This window comes from Saccopteryx bilineata, chromosome 1 (genome assembly GCF_036850765.1).
Source record: "Saccopteryx bilineata isolate mSacBil1 chromosome 1, mSacBil1_pri_phased_curated, whole genome shotgun sequence".
Taxonomy (NCBI): Eukaryota; Metazoa; Chordata; class Mammalia; order Chiroptera; family Emballonuridae; genus Saccopteryx; species Saccopteryx bilineata.
This window is the reverse complement of record NC_089490.1, coordinates 101,211,480-101,236,318: the sequence shown is the minus strand read 5'-3', so window position 1 is coordinate 101,236,318 and position 24,839 is coordinate 101,211,480. Positions and strand designations below refer to the sequence as shown.

The window sequence follows — 24,839 nt, the reverse complement described above, 5'->3', positions numbered from 1 at the left end:
TCTGATGATTTTTTGCTCTATTTCTTTAAAAAATGTCATTGGAAGTTTGATGGGAATTGCATTGAATTTGTATATTGCTTTGGGTAATATAGCCATCTTGATTATATTTATTCTTCCTAGCCAAGAACAAGGTATATTCTTCCATCTCATTATATCTTTTTCAATTTCCCTTAACAATGGTTTATAGTTTTCATTATATAAGTCCTTTACATTCTTTGTTATGTTTATTCCTAAGTATTTTATTTTTTTTTTGTTGCAATCATGAAGGGGATTATTCTTTTGAGTTCCTTCTCAGTTGTTTCATTGTTGGCATATAGAAAGGCTATTGACTTCTGTATGTTAATTTTGTATCCTGCGACCTTACTGTATTGGCTTATTGTTTCTAGTAGTCTTTTTGTGGATTCTTTGGGGTTTTCGATGTATAGGATCATATCATCTGCAAAAAGTGATACCTTTACTTCTTCTTTTCCGATATGGATGCCTTTTATTTCTTTGTCTTGTCTGATTGCTGTGGCGAGAACCTCTAGTACCACATTAAATAAGAGTGGAGAGAGTGGACAACCCTGTCTTGTTCCTGATTTAAGGGGGAAAGCCTTCAGTTTAGTGCCATTTAATATGATGTTGGCTGATGGTTTATCATATATGGCCTTTATCATGTTGAGATATTTTCCTTCTATACCCATTTTGTTGAGAGTCTTAAACAAAAAATTGTGTTGTATTTTATCGAAAGCCTTTTCTGCATCTATTGATAAGATCATGTGGTTTTTGTTCTTTGTTTTGTTGATATGGTGTATTACGTTAACCGTTTTATGTATGTTGAACCATCCTTGAGATTCTGGGATGAATCCCACTTGATCATGATGTATTATTTTTTTAATATGTTGTTGTATTCGATTTGCTAGTATTTTGTTTAGTATTTTAGCATCTGTATTCATTAGAGATATTGGTCTGTAGTTTTCTTTTTTAGTGCCATCCTTGCCTGGTTTTGGTATGAGGGTTATGTTGGCCTCATAAAATGTGTTTGGAAGTATTGCTTCTTCTTCAATTTTTTGGAAGACTTTGAGTAGAATAGGAACCAAGTCTTCTTTGAATGTTTGATAAAATTCGCTGGTATAGCCGTCAGGGCCTGGACTTTTATTTTTGGGGAGGTTTTTAATGGTTTTTTCTATTTCTTCTCTACTGATAGGTCTGTTTAGGCTTTCTGCTTCTTCTTGACTCAGTCTAGGAAGGTTGTATTGTTCTAGGAATTTATCCATTTCTTCTAGGTTGTTGAATTTAGTGGCATAAAGTTTTTCATAGTATTCTACAATAATTCTTTGTATATCTACGGTGTCCGTGGTGATTTCTCCTCTTTCATTTTGGATTTTGTTTATATGAGTTCTTTCTCTTTTTTCCTTGGTAAGTCTTGCCAAGGGTTTGTCAATTTTATTGATCTTTTCAAAGAACCAGCTCCTTGTTCTATTAATTTTTTCTATAGTTTTTCTGTTCTCTATTTCATTTATTTCTGCTCTGATTTTTATTATCTCCTTTCTTCGGCTGCTTTTGGGTTGTCTTTGTTCTTCTTTTTCTAGTTCCTTAAGGTGGGAAGTTAAGTGTTTCACTTGGGCTCTCTCTTGTTTGTTCATATATGCCTGAAGTGATATGAACTTCCCTCTTATCACTGCTTTTGCTGCATCCCATAGATTCTGATATGTCGTATTGTCATTTTCATTAGTCTGTATAAATCTTTTGATCTCTGCACTTATTTCTTCTTTGACCCATTCATTTTTTAAAAGTATGTTGTTTAGTTTCCACATTTTTGTGGGATTTTTTTCCTCTTTTTTGCAGTTGAATTCTAGTTTCAAGGCTTTATGATCAGAAAATATGCTTGGTACAACTTCAATTTTTCTGAATTTGCTGATGTTGTTTTTGTGGCCCAACATATGGTCAATTCTTGAGAATGATCCATGTACACTGGAGAAAAATGTATACTCAGTCACTTTGGGATGAAATGTCCTGTAGATGTCTATCATATCCAGGTGCTCTAGTGTTTTGTTTAAGGCCACTATGTCTTTGTTGATTCTCTGTTTGGATGACCGATCTAGAACCATCAGCGGTGTATTGAGGTCTCCAAGTATGATTGTATCTTTGTCAGTTTTTGTTTTAAGGTCAATAAGTAGCTGTCTTATATATTTTGGTGCTCCTTGGTTTGGTGCATATATATTAAGAATTGTTATGTCTTCTTGATTCAGTGTCCCCTTAGCCATTATGAAATGGCCATTTTTATCTCTGAGTACTTTTCCTGTCTTGTAGTCAGCATTATCCGATATGAGTATTGCTACACCTGCTTTTTTTTTGGATGTTATTTGCTTGCAGTATTGTTTTCCAGCCTTTCACTTTGAATTTGTTTTTATCCTTGTTACTTAGATGAGTTTCCTGTAGGCAGCATACAGTTGGATTTTCTTTTTCAATCCATTCTGCTACTCTGTGCCTTTTTATTGGTGAGTTTAATCCGTTTACACTTAGTGTAATTATTGATACTTGTGAGTTCCGTATTGCCATTTTATATCTTGCTTTCTGTTAGTTTTGTGTCTTGTTTGATCCTTCTCTTTCGTTTTTCTATCTTTTGTTTTTATTTGGTTGTATTCCATACATCTTTCCTCTGTTGCTATCTTTTTTATCTCATGTGCTTCTGTGGTGGTTTTTTCAATGGTGGTTACCTTTGAGTAATGAAAAGGGTCCCTACCCTGTTCATTGTAGCGAACTATTTTGTGAGTACTTTTGCACTCCATCGTCCTTTGCTACTGTTAATCTCCATCTTCTCCCCCTCTTTCTTTTTGTTGTTGTCACAGTTTAAATTTGGTTTTATTGTGTTCTTCTTGGAGCTTTTACTTGTGGCTCTGTTTTTTTTCTGTTCTTTGTATCTGATTGGAGAACCCCCTTTAGTAATTCCTGGAGTGGGGGTTTTCTGATGATAAATTCCCTCATCTTTTCTGTATCTGTGAATGTTTTTATTTCTCCTTCATATTTGAAGGATAGCTTTGATGGGTATAGTATTCGTGGCTGAAAGTTTCTCTCTTTCAGGACTTTAAATATTGGGGTCCACTCTCTTCTAGCTTGTAGAGTTTCTGCTGAGAAATCTGATGATAATCTAATGGGCCTTCCTTTATATGTTGTATTCTTCTTTTCCCTGGCTGCCTTGAGAATTTTTTTTTTGCTGTTTGTTTGTGTCAATTTCATTATGATATGCCTTGGAGTAGGTTTGTTGGGGTTAAGAAAACTCGGAGTTCTGTTTGCTTCTTGAATTTGAGGCTTTAGTTCTTTCCACAGGCTTGGGAAGTTCTCATCTATTATTTGTTTGAGTATGTTCTCCATTCCATTTTCTCTCTCTTCTCCCTCTGATATACCTATTATTCTTATGTTATTCTTTTTGATGGAGTCAGATCATTCTTGTAGGGCTATCTCATTTTTTTTTAATTTTTGAGTCTCTTTCTTCTTCTCTCTGTTGTGCCTCAAGTTGCTTGTCTTCTATTTCACTAATCCTCTCTTCTATCTGACCTGTTCTATTAGCTAAGCTTGTTACTTCGTTTTTCAGCTCGTGAATTGAGTTTTTCATCTCTGTTTGATTTGTTTTTATAGTTTCAATTTCCTTGGACATATATTCTTTGTGTTCATTGAGTTGTTTTCTGAGCTCCCTAAATTGCCTTTCTGTGTTTTCTTGTATATCTCGGAGGATTTTTAGGATTTCTATCTTGAATTCTCTGTCATTTAGCTCCAAGGTTTCCAATATATTAAATTTTTTCTCCATAGATTTTTTCCTCATCTAGCTGTGTTACCTCTCTTTCTTTTGTATCCATGATATTTGATTTTCTCTTCCTTAATGGCATCTGAGGGTGGTTTTGTTGATAGTATTAATGAGATTTAATAAAGAATAAAAAGTTAAAAAAAAATAAAACATCAAAAAGAGTTGTTTTTTTTAAAAAAAATTAATAATGAAATAAAGAAAAATAAAATAATAATTTTTAAAAAAAGGAAATTATTCCCCCCCTCCTTTTTTCCTCTCCTCTCCCCTTTTTCTTGAGAAAATCTTGTGGTGAACTGTGAATTATAACAAACAATGCCTGTGATGGAGGGCCTGAATTGGGGAAAAGTAATAAAGGGGCAAAAAAAAAAAAAAGAAAGAAAAGGAAAAAAAAAAGGGGGGGCAGTATGGACCCACAAAAAGCAAATAAGGAAAAAATTTGGGTCAAGAATAAAATGATTTGCTTTTAGGTGTTGGTGTTGTCTAAGAGTTATGATGAGAGGAATAAGAGAACAGAAAAATGGGGGGACAAATTAAAAAAATACTATTGTACTTAGTGGAACAAGAACTAGATAAAATGGAGAGCCAGGGATGGGAGCACTGCTAGTGAGTTAAAAAGGTGAAGTAAAAACCCCCCAAAATGCCACAAACATAAGTTTGAGTCCCAGATAAAATAATTTGTTTGTTATTGAGGTTTGAATGAGAGGAGATGTAAAGGAGAAAGGAAGAAACTAATATAGAGGGAGAAAAGAAAGAGAGAGAGAGAAAAAAAGAGGGAACCAGTAAAAGAAGAAAAAAGAAAGGAGAGAGAGAGAGTTAAGGGTTTTGGAGTGCAACCCTCATAGAGAGAAAGGAAGAGGAGAAAAAAGATAATGGGAGATGTAACACTTATGGGTAGTGTAGTTCAAGGAGAGTAGAGAGTAAGACAAGCAGAGAGTTAATCGGCCAAATTGGAGGAGGAAAAAAAGTATCAAGAATGAAGATAAGAGAAACAAACGAACAAATATAATAAAATGGGATAGGTTATAAAGTCTGCAGATTATTCTTGATTTTGAGAGGTTATCTTCTTGTTTTTTCTTTTCTCTCCCTCTTCCTGGTCGGTGACTCTGTACCCCAGGTTCTGCCCCTTTGGCACGCTCAGGTAGAGGTTCGCAGTTGATAAGTCTCTATGGCAATGTCATGTATTGTGCTTTAGTCTCGTTGGGAGTCAAGGCTCATTAGCTTTCATAGGCTCCAACAGTGAGAGAGTCCGTGTTCCTGGAGCCTTTCTCCTAGTCTTTCCTTCCTCAATTAGTAGCCTGATAATCCAGCTATGGGGTTGTTGCTGCCTCTGCCTGGATAGTAAGAGGTTCAAAGAGCTGGCAACTCCCCACTCTATTTCCACTCAGCTCAGGGCTCTGGGTAAGGCTCAGTCAGTCAGAGCTGCTAGCATAATCAGGCGGGCTTTCCGCCCACTCAAAGACCTCTGGCTCTGCCACTCTGTCCGGTAACACAGGCAGGCACCCACTTCTGGGGTGCTTGGAGGAAACTCTCATTCACTATCTGCGCGCGCAGACCAGGATATCCGGCCAGTAGTCTCACGCTCTGAGTGAAACCCCCAACCGCATGGAAATTTGCAGCACTGGAATTCGCTCTCGCTCCGTCCCCGTGCGCGGCTTTTGCAAGGCGCTGGGGTGGCCCGAGATTCCGCTTTTGCCCACACAAAGGCCCCTGACTCTGCCCCTCTGTGCGATAACACGGGCGCGCCCTGCCGAGGCACTCGGAGGAATAGCTCACTACCTATCTGCGCGCGCACACCAGGATATGAGGCCGGCCGCGTTTCCCTGAGTGAAACCCTCACCAGCACGGAAAATTTCCACCGTTGGAATTAGTTCTCGCTCTCTCCCGTGCGCGGCTTTCCCAGGGCACTGGAGCTGCCCAGAGATTCTGCTTTCGGCCCACAGAAAGGCCTCTGACCCTGCCTCTCTGTGGGGCAACACGGACACCCACTTCTGGGGCTTAGGAAGAGATCTCTCGCCCACTAACTGCGCACCGACCAGGAGAACGGGTAAAATGGCTGCCCCGCTTGTCTTTCTTTGTTTGGGTTTGGCGCGAGTGTTAGCTTGTATTGCCCGGCTTGCCACAGGAACAGTTTTTCCTCCGCTAGGATCTCCGTGCCACAGCCTGGTTCGGCCTTTTGTGCGCGGCCTGGATGTATTCACCCCCTTTGCCCGCCTCAGTTTCTATATTCACAGTTACCAGAGAACGCCGCCCTGTTTAGGTTAGTGAGGAAGGCGGAGCATTTCTTACTCCCTATTTCCTTCAGGATTTGGTTATATATTTAGCCAATTTTTCACTCGACCATACCTTCGGGTGTATTGTGAAGCATCTGGAGGCTCCAAGTATAGGTTTTTCTGTTTCTGGTTGAAGATCTTGTTGAGTTTTGGGGGAGATTTATCGGTATCGCTTCCTACTCCGCCATTACTCTGACGTCATCTGTTTTGTTTTGTTTTTTAATTTAGTGAGAGGAAGGGAGATGGAGACAGACTCCCGCATGTTCCTCGACCAGGATCCACCCCCAAACCCACTAGGGGGCAATGCTCTGCCCATCTGGGGCCCTTGCTCCATAGCAACAGGAGCCATTTTAGCACCTGAGGCAGAGGCCATGGAGCCATTCTTAGCACCCAGGGCCAACTCGCTCCAGTTGAGCCATGGCAGCAGGAGGGGAAGAGAGAGAGCAAAGGAGAGAGAAGCAAGAGGGTGAGGGGTAGAAAAGCAGATGGTTGCCTCTTCTGTGTGCTTTGACTGGGAATCAAACCTGGGACATCCACATGCCTGGCCTTACTCTACCACTGAGCCAACTGGCCAGGGCTATGTTCAAAAACCTTTTAACCAAGATTTACAGAACCTTTTTCCCACAGTCAACTGATTCTTTTCACTTTTCCTTTTAAAATCAAACTCTTTAGCCTTCTTCAGCAATTTTCAAAATAAATTTCTAAACTTCCTTTTCAGAATTCCTCCTTCCATTTACAATTATTTACCCATTACTGTCAGTCCATACCTACCTGCTTATGTTGTCAAGCACTCTGGGGAGCCAAGCAGCCAAGGAAGAAAAAAGAGAAAACAAATTGGAACAGAATGCCAGGTTTCATTTCCTCTTAGTAATAGCTTACTTCCACGAAGCAGAAAAAACGAAATCTTTTAGTCTACTTTGCCAAATTCCAGAAACAGTTATAAACAGGAGAAGCACATCTCTCCTCAAAAAACCTGCTCGCTTGTCCCCAAACCCTACCTCAGGGCAGTTGGGTGTGGGAATCTAATAGACCTTTGTTTGAATCTCAGCTTAATTTACTGGCTGGGGGAACTGCAGCAATTTAAGTTGTCTAAGTGTTCATTTTGCCTTCTAAACCAGGTATATTATAGGCCATAAACACTAGCCTTTGGAGGGAGTTCAAAGCTGCCTTGCCTCACCTTACACCTACTATTGTACTTTAAGAAGGGTCCCTGTTGCAATGGGAGGCCAAAATGGAGTTTTATCAAGGGCATAATATTACTACACTAGACATGGATAGAGTATTTATGGTAGAGGAAGGGGTTATAATAGTACTGGTGGGTTGCCTCTTGGACCCCTCTTCCTGTCACTCTTATTTCTCCCATCTCAGTATACCATTGTGATGGGTCTGGGCAGGGGGACATCTTCTGTTTTGAAAAGCCAAAGAAGAACCAGGGCGAGGTCTGGAGGTGGGCTTCTGTCAACTCCAAGGGAGAGAACCGTGGAAGGACCTGGCACCAGACTTGAGTGAAGAAAGTCAATTTGTCAGTAGCATCCTCTGGGCAAATATCTATTGTGTTTGCCAATTTGTATAAACACGTGAATTCAATTATTCTGGCCATGTCTCTTTCTATCAGAAAGTCATGATGATTATTAATCATTTCACAGGGTTATTATGAGGTCAAATGAGATGATATAAATATAATCCTTCATTAAGTACCTAGTAAATAGCACATATCTATTAAATGTTACTTGTTAACTTATAAAAACTTTCTTGGGAGTTTGGAATAATAACTAACTTCTTTGCGGTGTGAGTCACCAAGTCAGCTTTGGATTTGCGGTTATCATCTACCACATTGGCTGTATAGAATTTTATTCACAAGACTGGGTTATGGGTTTATTGGGTAATTTTGTAGCAAATATTTAGCTATATGAATTAAAATGACCAGTCAAAAAAGTTAACTGACTTCCTTTGCTAAGTTCTTTGGCCAAGTTTTTACACAGTATCTTGAAAACACAAATTAAGTCATAAAAAAGCATGCTATATTTTAAATCTCAGAGAACATTTATGACTTACCTTAGAAAAAAATATAAAGTGATAAAAATTTAGCACTCTTCTTTGGTTTCTTTACTGCAGTGCCTTTTCAAAAACCTGAAGAAATTCAGAAATAAAGAATGTTATTTCAGAGAAGAAAGAAAAAATAGCTTTGTGTTAATAGCTCAACATCAGTTTCTTGTAGAAGAGCTCGCTTTTTAGTGATATTGGATTGCATTGTTTGCCTATGTTAAGCCTGAACAAATCCTTTCTGTCTAAATTATATAATCTGTGTAGAATTGTTCTTAATTTTGTACTTAAACTAACACGATTAGGGTTATTATCTTTAAATTACTTCTAATAATACTTCTTTTCAAGATTTTTGTTTCTGGATATATTTTCTGGGAGAAGGGCAAAGGGATGTTTTTGTGCATGACCTTGATTTACCTGCCTGATGTCCTACTGAACAGTGACTCGTTTATTTCAAGGGTTTAGACGTGGGTGTCTCATGTTAAGAAAACCCAATTTTGTTATTTAATATAAAACATACACCCTGGTGAGGGAGTGAGGTATGCAATTACTCTATTAATACCCAATTCATACATTTGAATTGCACCCTAAAGTATATCAGGAAGATTTGGCACACACACTTATTTGGTAAGCAGCATGGTAGAGTCATGGGTATTTCATACAGTGAGGATATCATTGGGTAGCAATAAATCAAATGTCTGGATATAGTGCAGGTTTGAAAGGGCCTTGCTGTTGTCTCAGGGCCTTCAGAGTCATTGAAAAACAAGTATCCTGACATCCTTCTTTTCTTTTGCAGATGACCCCTCTCAACAGGAGGACAGTGATCCCCCAAAAGAATATGACCCTGGGCAATTTGCAGGCCTTCTCCATGGATCCTCCCCCGCCTGCGAGTCCCCTGAAAATCCATTTCATCTCTATGGGAAAAGGGGAAAACGTGAAGAGGGGCAAGATGAAGTCAGTTTGGCAAATAGTCCTTTGCCTTTCAAGCAGCCTCCCAAAGAAAATAACTCGGAACCTTCGGGAAAGAAAATTAAACCCAAGGTGGTCAGTAGAACAATTTTTCACAAAAAAAGCAGCCAAGTCGAAAACCACACCATTGTTGGTACAAGAACAAGTAGGAGTGGATCCCGGAGTGGGGACCAATGGATTGTGAACACGGGTGGATTTGTGGAGAGAGCCTGCACCCTGGGGAGAATAAGGTCATTGCCAAAAGCCCTGATTGACCTACATTTATCAAAAAATGTGTCTAAATCAGATTCTGATCTCATTGCCTACCCTTCAAAAGAGAAAACATCAAGAGTTAACTGGAGTGAATCTTCAACTGCTGACCACAGTTCTAAAGGGAATTCTGAAAGAACACCTTCCTTCACTTCTGAATGGGAAGAAGTAAGCCTCATTCTTTATTTAAGGCTTTGGAGTCAAGGAAGGTTTTTTTTTTTTTGGGGGGGGGGGGTCAGCCTTTTTAAGTTTTACAGAGGCAAAAAGAAAAAAAAATGAACGAATGCATACAGCTCCAAATGGAAAGGAAAGGTACTTGGGGTAATACATGGTAATTTACAGCAAGTATAAAAACAAACACAGCTCTACCCGTGTGGGGAAATCTATTGTTTCCATAGAAATTGACATCAAGCAGAAGTAATAACTAGCTATGAGGTACAAGAGAATGTTCACATTCTGTCCTCCCAAGCACTGCAGCGAACAAATGGAGACAAATCTTAGTGTATGATTTTGCTGCATACTAAACTCTTTGTTAGCTCGTCTGCCTTCTTTAAAGTATTTTGTGTTTTCAGAGGATCTCCTTATAGTCCTATAAATTACCTACTATTTCCCTTTTACAACTATCAGAGAGACATGAAAGAAAAGATGGGTCCCTGGCCGGCTGGCTCAGTGCATAGAGCATTGGCTTGGCATGTGGAAGTCCCAGGTTCTATCTCTGGTTGGGGCACACAGGAGAAGCAACCAGTTGCTTCTCTCCCCTCCCTCTCCCCCTGCTCTCTCTCTTCGCCTCCCGCAGCCAGTGGCTCAGGTGGTTTGAGTCTGGGGCTCTGAGGATAGCTCGGTTGGTCTGAAGCGTCAGCCCCTGATGAGATTTGCCGGGTGGATCCAGTTGGGGTGCGTGCAGGAGTCTGTCTCTCTATCTCCCCTCCTTTCACTTAAAAAATGTGTTGGGGACGAGTGTCACCAATTTAAGCTCTACCTAAAGATAAAGTCTTTAATTTTATAGAATGACTCAGAAGGGCCCTTGTAAGATTATGAAATATCACCCTTTGTCCCTAAGGAAGACTCATCATAAAATAATAACTTTTCTTGCATTTTTCTTTAATATCTTCAAAGAATGGACCACATTCTCCCTTGGCATTTTATTCTAACATGGCACATTTTGTCTCTCAAAAGACTGCCAGTTGGATCAGGCTTTGAACCACAGTAGGTCACTGTAGTATTCTGAGAACTGGAAATGGAAATAGTTCTTATATTGACATTCTGATTGAGCTGTTTGGGAAAAATCACTCAATCTCTCTGCATCTGTTTCAGGGTGAACAGAATGAGACAATTAATTAATGCTTATTGTCCTTTCTAAAACCCACTGTCTTAACTAGGGGTACCAGGATGATGAGGAGGGAGATTAGAACATAAATGGCTAGTGCTTAGACAGTCATTTCTTCCTATTCCATACTAACTAGACTGATAGTTTGTTCGAGTCTATCCATTACTTATATTTATTAACTCTGTGAGTGACATCTGAAATTCTTTTTGGATCAAGGCAGGATTCATTAACATTTAACATATTTCTTCGACTTAAGTTGCTTCCATGCCTCAATTCTTGTTGTGATTACATGCCACAAGTCAACTTGTGGCTGGCCAGACCATTAGCAGGAACTTGGTTCCTCTGGCCATGCTTGCAAACTGAAGCCCACCCCTCCCTCAGTCAGATGCGATACATGCCCTGAAGGATGGAGATCCTCAGAGAAACTTGTTCTCAGCCTTCCCCCGTCTGAGTTTAAAAAATACACAATTTCAAACTTACTGACCCATGCAGGTTCAAACAAAGTTTATTTTAGGATATACAAGGAAAAGTCAAGTAGATGTTGAAAGCTTAAGGAAGGAAACATAATTTATATTTTTAAAAGCAATTCAAAAGATGTCTGCTTCCCTTTAAACTTTTCTCTGTCAGTCTCTTAACTGCAGTAGTAATATATCAAGAGTATGGGGGGGGCAAAGGTAAGTTTACAGTTGTGAGTACGCAAAACACAGTTTATTCTTGTATTATTATTTATTAATTATTATTTTATTTTCCATATGAACAATTGTCAACCTACTTTTGCCCCACCCTGAATCTGTTTCTGGCATTTGAAAGTTATTTTAAAATGCAATGCTAAAAGTGAGTGTAATGATTCACTTAATATGGCTTTTGTTTCTTGCAGATTGACAAAATAATGAGTTTGATAGATGTTGGAATTAACAGTGAACTTCAAGAAATGAATGGTGAGGCCCCAAGTAAGGAAACATTTCCTGTATGTTATACATGTTCAATAACTAGCTAGAAAATGATGAGTCTTTAGATAATTTTATGTTTTATCCTAATAGCAGCTATAAATGATTTTCTTCTACTCATATCAAAAACTGTGACTTCTACACAATATCAATGATAAGTAAACTGATTTAGCAAACTGAGATATTTATTCCTGTGTGCTATTTTACTGTGCCAGTTAACATTAATGGAGTTTCAACTTTAGGTAGAGCTAAATATAAAGCACTTCAAAGAGTTGTAGAATATGATGACTTAATATACTACTGTTGCTCATTTGGTGAAATGTTTCATTTATCCTGGCCAAAATGATTGACAGCTTCTAACTTGTAAGCTCCGGTATGGCAAGAACTATGTGTTACTCGTCTTCATGGGTTCCAGAATACTGAGCAGTGTATCTCACAGATAGTCAGGTTTGTGGTCGCTATTTAATAAATACCCTTATGAAATAGTGCTGCCTTCCCTACAACTAAGGCTCAGAGTAAAAGGCATTTGAAACTTTCTTTGAAGATTTTTTGCTTAACATGAGTGGGTGATGTCAAATCAGGTAGCTAAGCCTAAAAATAGTGGCAATGGTCATACTAAAGAAACGACTATTCTAGAAGGAGTCAAAAGATCTGGTGTAACTGTAAATTAAATAGGTCTATAGAATTTGGAGTTAAGACGAGTGATTTCTGTGTGCCCAGAACACCTTGTGTTAAGTAGCAGTAATAGTTGATGTTTCTACAGAAGTAATAAGGTTGAGATTTGTGTGAGAGAAGCCTGACTATATCATGGACAAACAGTTACTACAGGATTTTGTAGCCCTTTAGCTAGTCACCAGGGCCTTTAAACAGCCCTCCAAGTAACTCGTAAGCATGGGTAAGTTGGAGAATGGTTCTTCTGAGGTGCACTGGACCTGCGTGGATAAGAAGTGACATTGAAATAGAGGTTGCAGTCACTAGAGGGGACATTCAGGTCTAAATTGTAGGAGCACCTCACTCATTTCTCATGTTCTAGGACAAGTAAAGACTTAAAATATTCTAATATGACTCGTCCTGTGTCAATTAAGTGATAATTTTTAAAAAGTCTTAAAATTTTTTCATAAAATGCATAGTTGTTTTAGATTTTGAAAACGGAAACATTATGAAAAAAGCACCAAATTGTGTGCATACGTTTAGCGACACAAGTATGTCAGCTCTGTAATAGCATGTGTCGCCTGGTCTCCTACCCAGAAATGCTGATAAACACTGAAGACTTTTCTAGTGTTCGAAGAACTAGTCTAGGAATGTATGTTGCTACATAATTTCTTTAGATGTGCTTATAATTGTGGCCCTGGCTGGTTGGTTTAGCAATGGAGCATTGGCTTGGCATATGGAAGTCCCAGGTTTGATTCTCGGTCAGGGCAAACAGAAGTAACAATCTGCTTCTCCACCCTTCCCCTCCTCTCTCTTTCTCTCTTACTCTCCCACAGTCATGGCTAAAATGGTTTGAGCAAGTTGGCCCTGGGTGCTGAGGGTGGCTCCATGGCCTTACCTCAGGCACTGAAATAGCTTGGTTACCAAGCAACAGAGCAGCAGCCCCAGATTGGCAGAGCATTGCCCTGTAGGAGGCTTGCCTGCCAGCTGGATCCCATTTGGGCCCCATGAGGGAGTCTGTCTCTGCCTCCCTGCCTCCTGCCTTTCACTTAATAAAAAAAACATTTTTTTTTAAATAATAATTGCAAGTTTGCTGTAGGAATGCAGATTTTTGTTCCATATAAAGGTAAGAATTTATTTTCTTATAAATAGTAAATTTTTTGATACTGAGAATGTTCAAGCAGATACTTAGTATTTCTCTGACAGAAGACTTAGGTGACATTGAATATCAATGTCCTAACATTGTTCCAACAGATAGTATCATAAAATTGTCACAGTGTTATCAAAACGATTATAATGAGAATAAGGGTAAACTTAAAAAATGCCACTCCAGCAAAGCAGCCTTTGCAGGGCATATTAGTGGTAAACAAATCCAGATTATTTTCCCTTAATTCTCCTCTTCCCACTTCTCAAGCTGTCATCTACCCACTGCCTTTATTTACTATTTTACTACAGTGATAATGGAAATGAAAGTTGAGACTCAGCCCCTTTAACTTTCACCTCTTAATTATACACTATGCAATTGACCATAACAATTGGCATTCCAGTTTGCCAGTGGGCCATTTGTGGCTTACAACTTTACTTGGCTGCAGGCTTTTCCCTCCTGAGATTAGGTAGAACTAGAGAGGCAATAACCCCATGAAGGTGACATTCCACAAATAAAGTATCAGATACTGAGTGTGGTTGGGAAATCAGGTGGTGAGGTTAAAAGTCAGACCAACATCAGTTCAAATCTCAGTTCTGCTCTTTACTAGCTTCAGGATTGTAGGCAACTCACTTGATTTCCCCATCAACAGAAATGGGGATATTAATATTGAATAATGGTAGAGAGGTGCAATGGAATGTATGTAGGGTCCGACACATGTAGATTTGTATTATATTTCAGCTCCCCCCTTGGCCTACCATGAGGGAGACGTTGTGTTTGATACTGTAGGCACATTAAAATAAACACACATCAGCTTGACCAGGCAGTGGCGCAGTGGAAAGAGCGTCAGACTGGGACACAGAAGACCCAGGTTCATAGACATGACCCCATGGTTGCTGGCTTAAGCCCAAAAGTCGCTGGCTTGAAGCTCAAAGTCTCTAGCTTGAGACCACAATCGCTGGCTTGAGCAAGGGTCACTTGCTTTACTTTAGCCGCCCCCCCCCCACCTCCCGGTCAAGGCCCATATGAGAAAGCAATCAATGAATAACTGAGGTGCTGCAACGAAGAACTGATGCTTCCCATCTCTCTCTCTTCCTGTCTGACTGTCCCTATCTGTCCCTCTCTCTGTCTCTGTCACAAAAAATAAATAAAAATAAAAAAAAATTAAAAACACACATTAGCCCTTTCTTTAAGAATTTCAGGATGTCAGATAGTCTCATGGTTTTCATGTTAAATATCCTGTATTTCCTGAAGTTATAGTGTGTAAATTTGTAATACAGGTAGGTAGTAGTAAACCGAGAGAAGAATAGTTACTAAAAGAAAACATGAAACTCCAGGGTACCCTCACAAAGAAAAGAAAAAAACCCTAGACTATATTGATATAAATCAGTGGTCCCCAACCTTTTTTGGGCCACGGACCGGTTTAATGTCAGAAAATATTTTCATGGACCGGCCTTTAGGGTGGGACGGATAAATGTATCACATGACCGAGACAAGCGTCAAGAGTGAGTCTTAGACGGATGTAACAGAGGGAATCAGGTCATTTTTTAAAAATAAACCATCGTTCAGACTTAAATATAAATAAAACAGAAATAATGTAAGTTATTTATTCTTTCTCTGCGGACCGGTACCAAATGGCCCACGGACTGGTACCGCGCGGCCCAGGGATTGGGGACCACTGATATAAATGGTCTAAATCACTTTTCTGAAATGTGAGTATCCTGTGTCTGTTAGAGATTTGCAGTGAAACTAAGAGGAGGCAACTTCCCAATGAGCAAGAGGAACTACTGCTATTGTCAAGTGTCTAGAATTTGCTTTGGAAGGCCACTGAGCCCAACACTATGTCTGGTTTTAACAGAGCTGGATAGTTTCATGAGCAAATATTTATGATGCTGGTTGCTAAAAACCTCAGAAGATGACTAGGAGAATAAAATCATAAGCAATGGAAACACATGAAGGATCGAGGATCACCGTGTAATTTCTCAAGCCCTTGCCCATCAAGTTTCAGTGTTTTGTTTGCCCTTCCCTACACCTGCACATTTGCAATTTCAGGTATTTTGTAAACAAAATATTCATTGGACTAGGAAGGAATTTTGAACACTCTCACCATCACTCCTGTTTGAACACTCTCTGAGAATCATAAAACTAATTCCACTCGTAGAAACCACTATCTTCTGTTCAAAAATTTCCTCAGTGCCCTGGCCGGTTGGCTCAGTGGTAGAGCATCGGCCTGGCGTGCAGGAGTCCCGGGTTCAATTCCTGGCCAGGGCACACAGGAGAGGCGCCCATCTGCTTCTCCACCCCTCCCCCTCTCCTTCCTCTCTGTCTCTCTCTTCCCCTCCCGCAGCCGAGGCTCCATTGGAGCAAAGATGGCCTGGGCGCTGGGGATGGCTCCTTGGCCTCTGCCCCAGGTGCTAGAGTGGCTCTGGTCGCAACAGAGTGACGCCCTGGAGGGGCAGAGCATCGCCCCCTGGTGGGCAGAGCGTCGCCCCCTGGTGGGCGTGCTGGGTGGATCCCGGTCAGGCGCATGCGGGAGTCTGTCTGACTGTCTCTCCCCATTTCCAGCTTCAGAAAAATACAAAAATTTCCTCAGTAATTACAAAACAATTAGAAACTTATCCAGCAACATCAGCTATCCAGGATGAAGAAAGAAGTGAAAGTAAATAAAATTTACTGAATTTACTTCAGATCACTCCGTCAGATTCTCACTCAGAGTAATATCAACACTTAATTTTCACAAACACAAATTCTGGTTTTACACTTGAAATCAGATTTAAATGCCAGGATTGGCAAACCAAGATTGGCAATAAGATTCAATTATGGTGAGTACTTCATATTATGTAAAGCATTATATTTTTTTGGTGATTTGTGATAGTACATTCTTACATAATCATAAAATCCCACAGAGAAGATTTTTTTTCGGAGAACAAGTCTTAAAGTTATATGAACTTGGATTGAGATCCCAGCTTTGCTTTGTGATCTCTTGAATGTCAACTTCTTCACTTATAAATTCGGATTGTTTTATAATCGCCCCATAAAACTCCTGCAAGATTAAATCACACAGTTATACTACTACTACAGCCTAAAAGGTACCAGGTGATCAATACATATACATTCTCTTGCCTCTTATCCCAGTACGCATGGCTCTCTTTCCAATTAGAGTGCACAACGCACAGAAGGCCCTTAGACAATCTTGCTAAGATAAGCAATCAGTGAGGATTGTTGTTAAGAGATAACTACTCCTGTTCTAAGTTGAGTTTATGTGGAGTCTTTCCTGAAGTTTTCTTTCTTAACTGTTGTTGTTGAATCACAAGGAAGCACTTTCAAGTTAGAAAATGTACCATGTTCATTGGAAGTCCTACCTCAGATTGTCACACTTTCTAAGAATCAGTGTGATGATTTTCTTTCTTTCTTTCTTTCTTTCTTTCTTTCTTTCTTTCTTTCTTTCTTTCTTTCTTTTTTTTTGACAGAGACAGAGAGGTACAGATAGGGACAGACAGACAGGAAGGGAGAAAGATGAGAAGCATCATTAATTCTTTGTTGCAGCATCTTAGTTGTTCACTGATTGCTTTCTCATATGTGCCTTGACGGGGGGGGGGGGGGACTACAGCAGAGCAAGTGGCCCCTTGCTCAAGCCAGCAACCTTTGGGCTCAAGCCAAGGACCATGGGGTCATGTCTTTGATCCCACACTGAAGCTGGCGACTTCAGGGTTTCGAACCTGGGTGCTCTGCATCCAAGTCCAACACTCTATCCACTGCGCCACTGCCTGGTTAGGCAGTTTGATGATCTTCTTGATGAGCCTGAGGATTCCTTAAGTAAAGAGGAGGCAATAATTGGCTCCAGCGGACTTGCTTATCATTCATTACACGGCAGCAAATATGTGGAGTAATCGAGCACCCGGATGTTCCCATACAGGGGAGACAGATAATCTTATAAACACCCTCCTGTTTCTAAACTGGCTTGAATAATCTCCTGTTACACTAAACGGACTTCAAGTAACTGGACTGTATTAAACTGATCTCAAGTGCATGAACGTATAAAACAGTATTTAGTTAAAAGGTCTTTATTAAGGCTGAGATTTTTTTTTTCTTATACTTCAGATTAAACTGTATTCAAAGAGAAATTGTCTGGTCTTTTAAAAATCCTACTTTTGCCAATATATGAATTCCATCTAAATTTTAATTATAGCCTGACCAGGCGGTGGCGCAGTGGATAGAACGTCGGACTGGGATGCAGAGGACCCAGGTTCGAGACCCTGTGGTCACCAGCTTGAGCGCGGGCTCATCTGGTTTGAGCAAAAGCCCACCAGCTTGAACCCAAGGTCGCTGGCTCCAGCAAGGGGTTACTCAGTCTGCTGAGGGCCCGCAGTCAAGGCACATATGAGAAAGCAATCAATGTACAACTAAGGTGTTGCATCGCGTGACGAAAAACTAATGATTGATGCTTCTCATCTCTCTCCGTTCATGTCTGTCTGTCCCTGTCTATCCCTCTCTCTGACTCACTCTCTGTCTCTGTAAAAAACAAAACAAACAAACAAAAATACTTAAATTTTAATTATAAATGAAAGCTATGAAAATGAATTTGTAAAGGATTTTATCATAGGCTACACTAGCTTGAATAAAGCATAACTCAAGCCATTTTCTGGAAAATACATAGCTCTAAAACCAGTAGCTAACGTTAATCCCACAACTGCACTTTCTAAGCTTTTGCTCCTCTTCTGCCAAGAGCCTGAGGGCCAGGTGAGAGGGTCGAGTCCCTTGCAGCTGTAGAGATCCTCCAGGCAGAGTTTCTAGGGTTGCAGGAGCTCACTAAAGCAGAGAAGTGTTCTCTATCCTCCTGACCTAAGCCCCCACCTTCCCGGGGTCTGTAGGGACTTCCAGCGTGCATGGCCCTTTCCCCAAAGAGGGGCTGGCAGGGCAGACATCTCCGCAGCTCCAGAAGCTGTGCCTGCCTGTGTCTTGGGTGCCACCAGGCCTCCGATTTCTGCTCATTCAGCTCTAGATCTGCGACAGGAGGTTCCCTGCCACCAACGCAGCTGACAGCTGTCCTCCTGCCGAGGCTGCTGATGGGAATATGATTTCTCAAACTCTAGGACAACACTTTTTAAAGATGTATTTACAGTTTCCCAGAGCTACTCTATTAGAGAAATGACAAAGAGGAAAGAAGCTGACACGGTCTATTCTTCCTGTGTGTCCGATGCTGTGTAGTTTCCTCCTGTGAACATTTTTGCGTCCTGTTCTCAAAATAACTCGGTGAGGTGTTATTATACCCACTTCATAGATAAAGAGGGGCTCAAAAACGTTAAATAGCTTGTCGAGTCAGCTGCTTCAAATGTAGTTTTTCTCCTTCTGAAGTCCATACTCCTTTCGATAAAATATGCCGCCTACAGAGAATAACAGGAGCCAGCCTTTGTCTCTTTCCCTTTAGCTCAAATGGTACTCAAGTGCACTAAAGGGAGCCATCCGAGGGTGTTCGGATGCAGAACCAATCACTTCCTCTTATCAAAGCTCAACTATCAGTGTGGAAGGCTTTAGCTCAAACCCGGAAGCGCAGGCCACGTGGTCAGATATTTAAATGGATCACAGCTCTGAGCATACCTTCTTCTGCTCCCCCAAAGTGAATGCATAAATGCTAATAATGACCTAGGTTTCACTTATTTTCGGAGGAAGAATTTTTGTTGCCTTCAGTAATATTTTTTTTTCATGAACTGTTAAATTGCACATAAAAGCTTTACCATGAAATGCTTTGCAACAGGCCTAATTTATTTTGAATTTTATTTCTTTTTACAGCACTATTTTTAATAGAACCAACTGGGGGAGGTGGGTAGTAGAATATGTTAGCACACAAGCACATTATTTTGTCTTAAATCACACTGTTTTTGTCATCATGTTATATAACGTGACACTGAGTGACTTAGTTCTTTTTAGATAGATCAAATCTAAGAAATTCCTTAATAATAGAATAGCTAGCTATATAGAAATATGAATTATAGTAATTGTTAGGCTATCATGAGTTAACTAATCTTTATTAAGAGGCAGCGTTTACTCTGTTACAAGAGACACTAAAATTTATTTAACACCATTTATTCCAAGTACTTAGTCATTGAAAACTAAAATAACCTATGTAATATAGTTTTGTTCATTAGAATGTGGCTGAGATTCTTTGGTTTTGAAATTACAAGTAATATTCATATGTGAAATTAGTTTCTCCTAAGTATGAAATGGTTGAGTATCATTCTGTGGCCTAATATCAATAATTTATACCTGCTGTATTGTTTTCAGTTCAACAAAATATTTAACCTTCTAGTTGAGGCCTAGAGAAGTGAGCAAGTAGTCTACTACTTATACCAGAATTCTTTCCCATGAGAAAAACTTTACAGCATATGCTGATTGTATCTATCATTCACTGTCCTTATAACAAAAGGCTTCTCATGTACTAGAATTTTTGATACTCAAATGTAAACTTCTAGAGAGTTAGGAAATGGAATGTTTTAGACATTTAAAAATGGCAGTGCCCAGCAATATCACTCATAGGAATGTCTCTTAAGGAGGCACCAGGACCAGAGCAAAAAGAATAATAATAATGTATGTAAAGATGGTCATTTCAGCATTATGACAATTTAAAAAATAAATTAAAACCAAATGACTATTGGCCCTGGCCGGTTGGCTCAGTGGTAGAGCGTCGGCCTAGTGTGCGGAGGACCCGGGTTCGATTCCCCGCCAGGGCACATAGGAGAAGCGCCCATTTGCTTCTCCACCCCTCCGCCGCGCCTTCCTCTCTGTCTCTCTCTTCCCCTCCCGCAGCCAAGGCTCCATTGGAGCAAAGATGGCACGGGCGCTGGGGATAGCTCTGTGGCCTCTGCCTCAGGCGCTAGAGTGGCTCTGGTCGCAACATGGTGATGCCCAGGATGGGCAGAGCATCGCCCCCTGGTGGGAAGAGCGTCGCCCCTGGTGGGCGTGCCTGGTGGATCCCGGTCGGGCGCATGCGGGAGTCTGTCTTGACTGTCTCTCCCTGTTTCCAGCTTCAGAAAAATGCAAAAAAGAAAAAAACAAAAACAAAAACAAACAAAAAACCAAATGACTATTAATAAAAAATTTGTACAATTAATTACCATAATGTCCTATGATGAAATGTCAACTAATTTAAAATGACATTGTATCTATACTTATTACCGTGGAAATAGAGCCATTAAAGAGTAACTAAAGGACAAAGTAGATAAAGTAAATTATAATCCCACTTTTGAATACACATGTATAAAAAGATTTGGAAGAACATATGCAAAAAGATTAACTGTAGATATCTCTGGATAAGATTATCACTGATTTATTTTCTGCTCTCCTAAATTTCCTATAATTTTTACAATGAGTATATATATACATTATTTTTATTTTTATTGTCCACAAGTCAGTAAAAAAGTATATGCCAATTTAATAAACAAATATATATTTTTATATATGAACACATATATGTAAACATTTATATGAAAAACATAAAATGTTATAGCTGTCAATGATGATAATTAAAGGTTTTTCCAGGGAATGCTGTAAATGAATATGTGACTCTTTTCATCAGATTTGAGTTAAAATGGGTGTGTTTCAGTAGTTTTAGAAAAGGGATTCATTCGAGTTGGTTTTGATTTTATATTTTTATGTTTCTGCAAACACTATACAAAAAGAGGTGCACAACTTTTAAAATATCTATAACCCAACCCCTAGTCAAAATGATTTTTTCCCTTGTCCATGTTCTGGTCTGTGTGCATATTCTAGTGACTTTATGGTCATGGATTATGTGCATATTTCATTTCTATGTATTCATAATAATATTATAGGTAGAATTTTGCAATCTTTATTTTCACGTACTACTTCACAAGCTTCTATTTTATTCCATGTTTTTTCTTATCTCCTTGCTTTACCCCTTCTGTGAATAGCCAAGTGTTAGGCTTTTTCTCCAATTTCATATGATGACAAGCAGATAGGAGATAGATAATAGACAGATAGATAAATAGATAATAGATAGATAGATAGCTATTATGTTTTAAAAACATGAAATCATGCTGTATACATTTCCCTCTAATTTGTTCTTACCATTTAATAATATATTATAGCTTCACCTGGTTTTCATAATCAGTAAATAACCTATGAAACAAAAGTGCACCTGTGAAGTTCACCCTCAGAGAGGAAGAGAGCTCTGACCCGCCTGCTCCTCTGACCTCTGCAGTAGCTTGCTGTGTCACTTGGAAAATAACACCTTACAAGGAGCCTGTTTCTTTATTTGAAGATGAAGAGGTGGCACTCGATCCTTTCCAACTCTTTCAGTCTATGACTCACACTTGTATCTTGCATTGAATGGGTTATGCTTCGACAGAATGTCCTTTAAAGCTTTCCACTTCTTAATTTCTTAAGGACAAATGACCAGTCAATCTCAAGGATGTGTAATTCGACTAGATCTTTCTAGGAATGTTGCCAGATTCTCATTTTACAATGCTTTTAAAATATATTAGTATAATAAATGCATAATTTTGGGATATATGTCCATAAGATAAGTTCTTTGTTTTTATATGCAAAATTGACTTTCTCCTAGGCATCCTAGCTGTCTTAATAAGTCTTATCTCATGCTGATTTGTCAGAGACTTAAATGATTTACTGAACTCATGTACACGTTAGTGATGTGACTAAGAATAAATGCAGAATTTCTGATGCAATAGTCCTTCTCTGATCCATAGGAGATATGTTCCAAGATCCTCAGTGGATGTCTTAAACCATGGATAGTACTAAACCCAATATAAATTTTATTTTCTATACATACATACCTAAAGTAAACAGTTATAAAATTATATTGCAGTCAAAGTTATGAGAATGTAGCTATTTGTATAGAGCCAATGCATTCTGCGGCAGCACATTCAATCAGTTGGAACACATTTTCTGTTCATGTCTTCTACCCACAGTATAATGTCTTTTCCATGTTAAGTAAGCACTAACCACATACTGTGCCTGTAACTTTTGCAGCTTGAGGTGCAATAGCAAAACTAGCAAGAATTTCTTTTTTCCTCCTTTACAATTTCACAGATAGATTTGTTCTTATTTGATCTTAGCAAACTCAGCATACAGTTATTTTTCTTTCCTTATTAAGCTGAGAACTTTTACCTTTTCATAAAGGAAGCACTTTATGGCTTCTCTTTGACATATCTAAATTGCCAACATCACTACTCTTCTGCTTTGAGGCCATTATTAATTCAAATAAGATTGATCTGGCTCTGGTCGGGTAGCTCAGTTGGTTAGAGCATTATCCCTATATGCCAAAGTTGTGGATTTGATCCCTGATCAGGGCACATAAAGCAGCCAGCCAATGAAAGTATAAATAAGTGGAACAACAAATCAATGTTCTTCTTTCTCTCTCTCAAAAAAATTAAATTAAAATAGCACCTATAAAATAAATAAGGATGACTTGAACACAAGCACTGAGATACCTCAACAGTCAATCTGGTAACTGGGAGGATTATTAGCAACTAACAGGCAGGTAGCACACACAGCTTGGAGACAGTGGAGAGAGAGAGGGATGATTCGCATCCTGGCTAGGACAAGCAGGGTGATGTGAGATTTCACCAGGCTGCCCAGAATAGCGCACAATTTACAACTTGTGAATTGTTTATTTCAGGCATTTTTCATTTAATATTTTTAGACCGCAGGTAACTAAACTGCAGAAAACAAAACCACAGAGAAGGCGGGACTACCATAAAATATTTTGCCTGCTTCTTGAATCTACTGAACACATTTTTTTTATTTAGAAAATTAAATTTAACGGAGTGACGTTGAGCAATACAAGTACATAGGTTTCAGGTAAATGTCTCTATAGCATTTGAACTGTTGATTATGTTGTGTGCCTATCACCCAAAGTCAAATCATTTTCCGTCACCATATAGGTGTCCCTCTTCCCTCTCTCCCCCCCCCCCGCCCTCTTCCCCCAAACCCCTCCCCCTGGTAACTACTTCACTTCTATGTCCACTAAGCTCTTTTTAAAATTTTTTTATTAAATTTTTAAATTTAAAATTCTTTTTGAGGGTTTTTATGACAGAAAACATTTCAATAGTATATATTTTTTATTAGGTTGCATGTACTAAATGCTCACTATTGCCCATTTATTATCCACTGACTGGGCTTGACTGAGCCTCTCCAGGGGCTCCTGAACTTGTCTGGCCTCCTGATCCGAGCAATGGCCAAAAGGCGGACTGTCTCCCATAGCAGTTCACTCCGGACCCGCTGACCGGAGAGGAACACCTGCTGTCTGACCAGCTTGCTCTCGCTGTCTGCTCAGCTCCCCCTGCTTGTTCCATGTCCCCTCTGAGTCCCTGTGAGTCCTGCTTGCCCCTCCTTATAAAAGAAAAGCTTTTTTCTGTTTGACTTCAAGACACTTGAAAATCCTGTGGGAGGAATGTTGGCTATACTGTGGTCTTTTCCAGTCTCTCCTTGCCTGAGTCTGGATTTGTTTTTACTCAACAGTACTAAAAATTTTAGACCTTTTTTGGTTCACACCTTAACATCTCAAGCAGTTTATTCTCTTTTCCTTCTTTGGTATTAATCAGATGATAAAGAGCACTTCCCCATGTTGTCCCTACTTACTTACTTTCTCTATGTGGGCCATTGTTTTGAAAATGTGTGCATGCTTATATATGTATGTGACACATGGATTATATTCCTACAATAATCAGAATTGGATATGTGACATAAAGATGTATATGAGATACATACAGATTGATTTCTATATCAGTTTTTGATACAGTTATGTATCAACCAATAATTTCCTTGAAAAACTTCACCACTCTCTCTTTGTATTATACCAAATGTGCATTATCATAAAACATCATTGAAATACTAAAGCTTATTAAAGCTTACTTTTAAATAAAACAGTAACATACAATACCAAATACCTTATCACCTACTGTTGCTGACATGAAATGCTTCTTATAGTGACACTGAGCCCTTATTATAAAAATAAAAGAACAATTTCCTTTTTAAAGCCAATAATATTCCATTGTATGTATATAGTACATTTTCTTTATTAGTTGACACGTCACTGGACATTTGTTTCCATGTCTTGGCTATTGTGAGTAATGCTGCAATGAACATGGGAGTGCAGACGTCTTTTCAAGATCCTAATTTCTGTTCTTTTGGGTAAATATCCATATGTGAGGTGGTTGGATCATATGGTAGTTTCATTTTTAGTTTCTGAGGAGCCTTCATACCACTTTCCATAGTGGCTGCACCATTTTATATTCCGACCAACAGTATACAAGGGTTTCAGTTTCTCCAAATTCTTGCCGTTATTTGTTATCTTATCTTAATACTTTTAATAGCCATCCTAACAGGTATGAGGTAATAATCTTATTGTAGATTTGATTCGCTATTTTCCTGATAATTGATATTGAGCATCTTTTCATGTACCTGTTGTCCTGGAGGA

The 24,839-nt window shown here is 39.2% G+C and overlaps 1 protein-coding gene across 5 annotated transcripts in view; it reads left to right on the top strand.

Moving 5' to 3' along the window:
* The window catches only part of ANKS1B (ankyrin repeat and sterile alpha motif domain containing 1B), a 1,089,048-nt gene that overhangs the window by 607,922 nt on the left and 456,287 nt on the right, over positions 1 to 24,839 (top strand). For 4 of the 5 annotated variants that reach the window (XM_066262341.1, XM_066262329.1, XM_066262320.1 and 1 more), the window contains exons 13-14: positions 8,894 to 9,483; positions 11,520 to 11,592. In XM_066262341.1, the coding sequence (XP_066118438.1) occupies positions 8,894 to 9,483; positions 11,520 to 11,592 (663 nt within the window). The remainder of the gene's footprint in view (positions 1 to 8,893; positions 9,484 to 11,519; positions 11,593 to 24,839) is intronic. The other variant, XM_066262348.1, reaches the window with a different exon arrangement.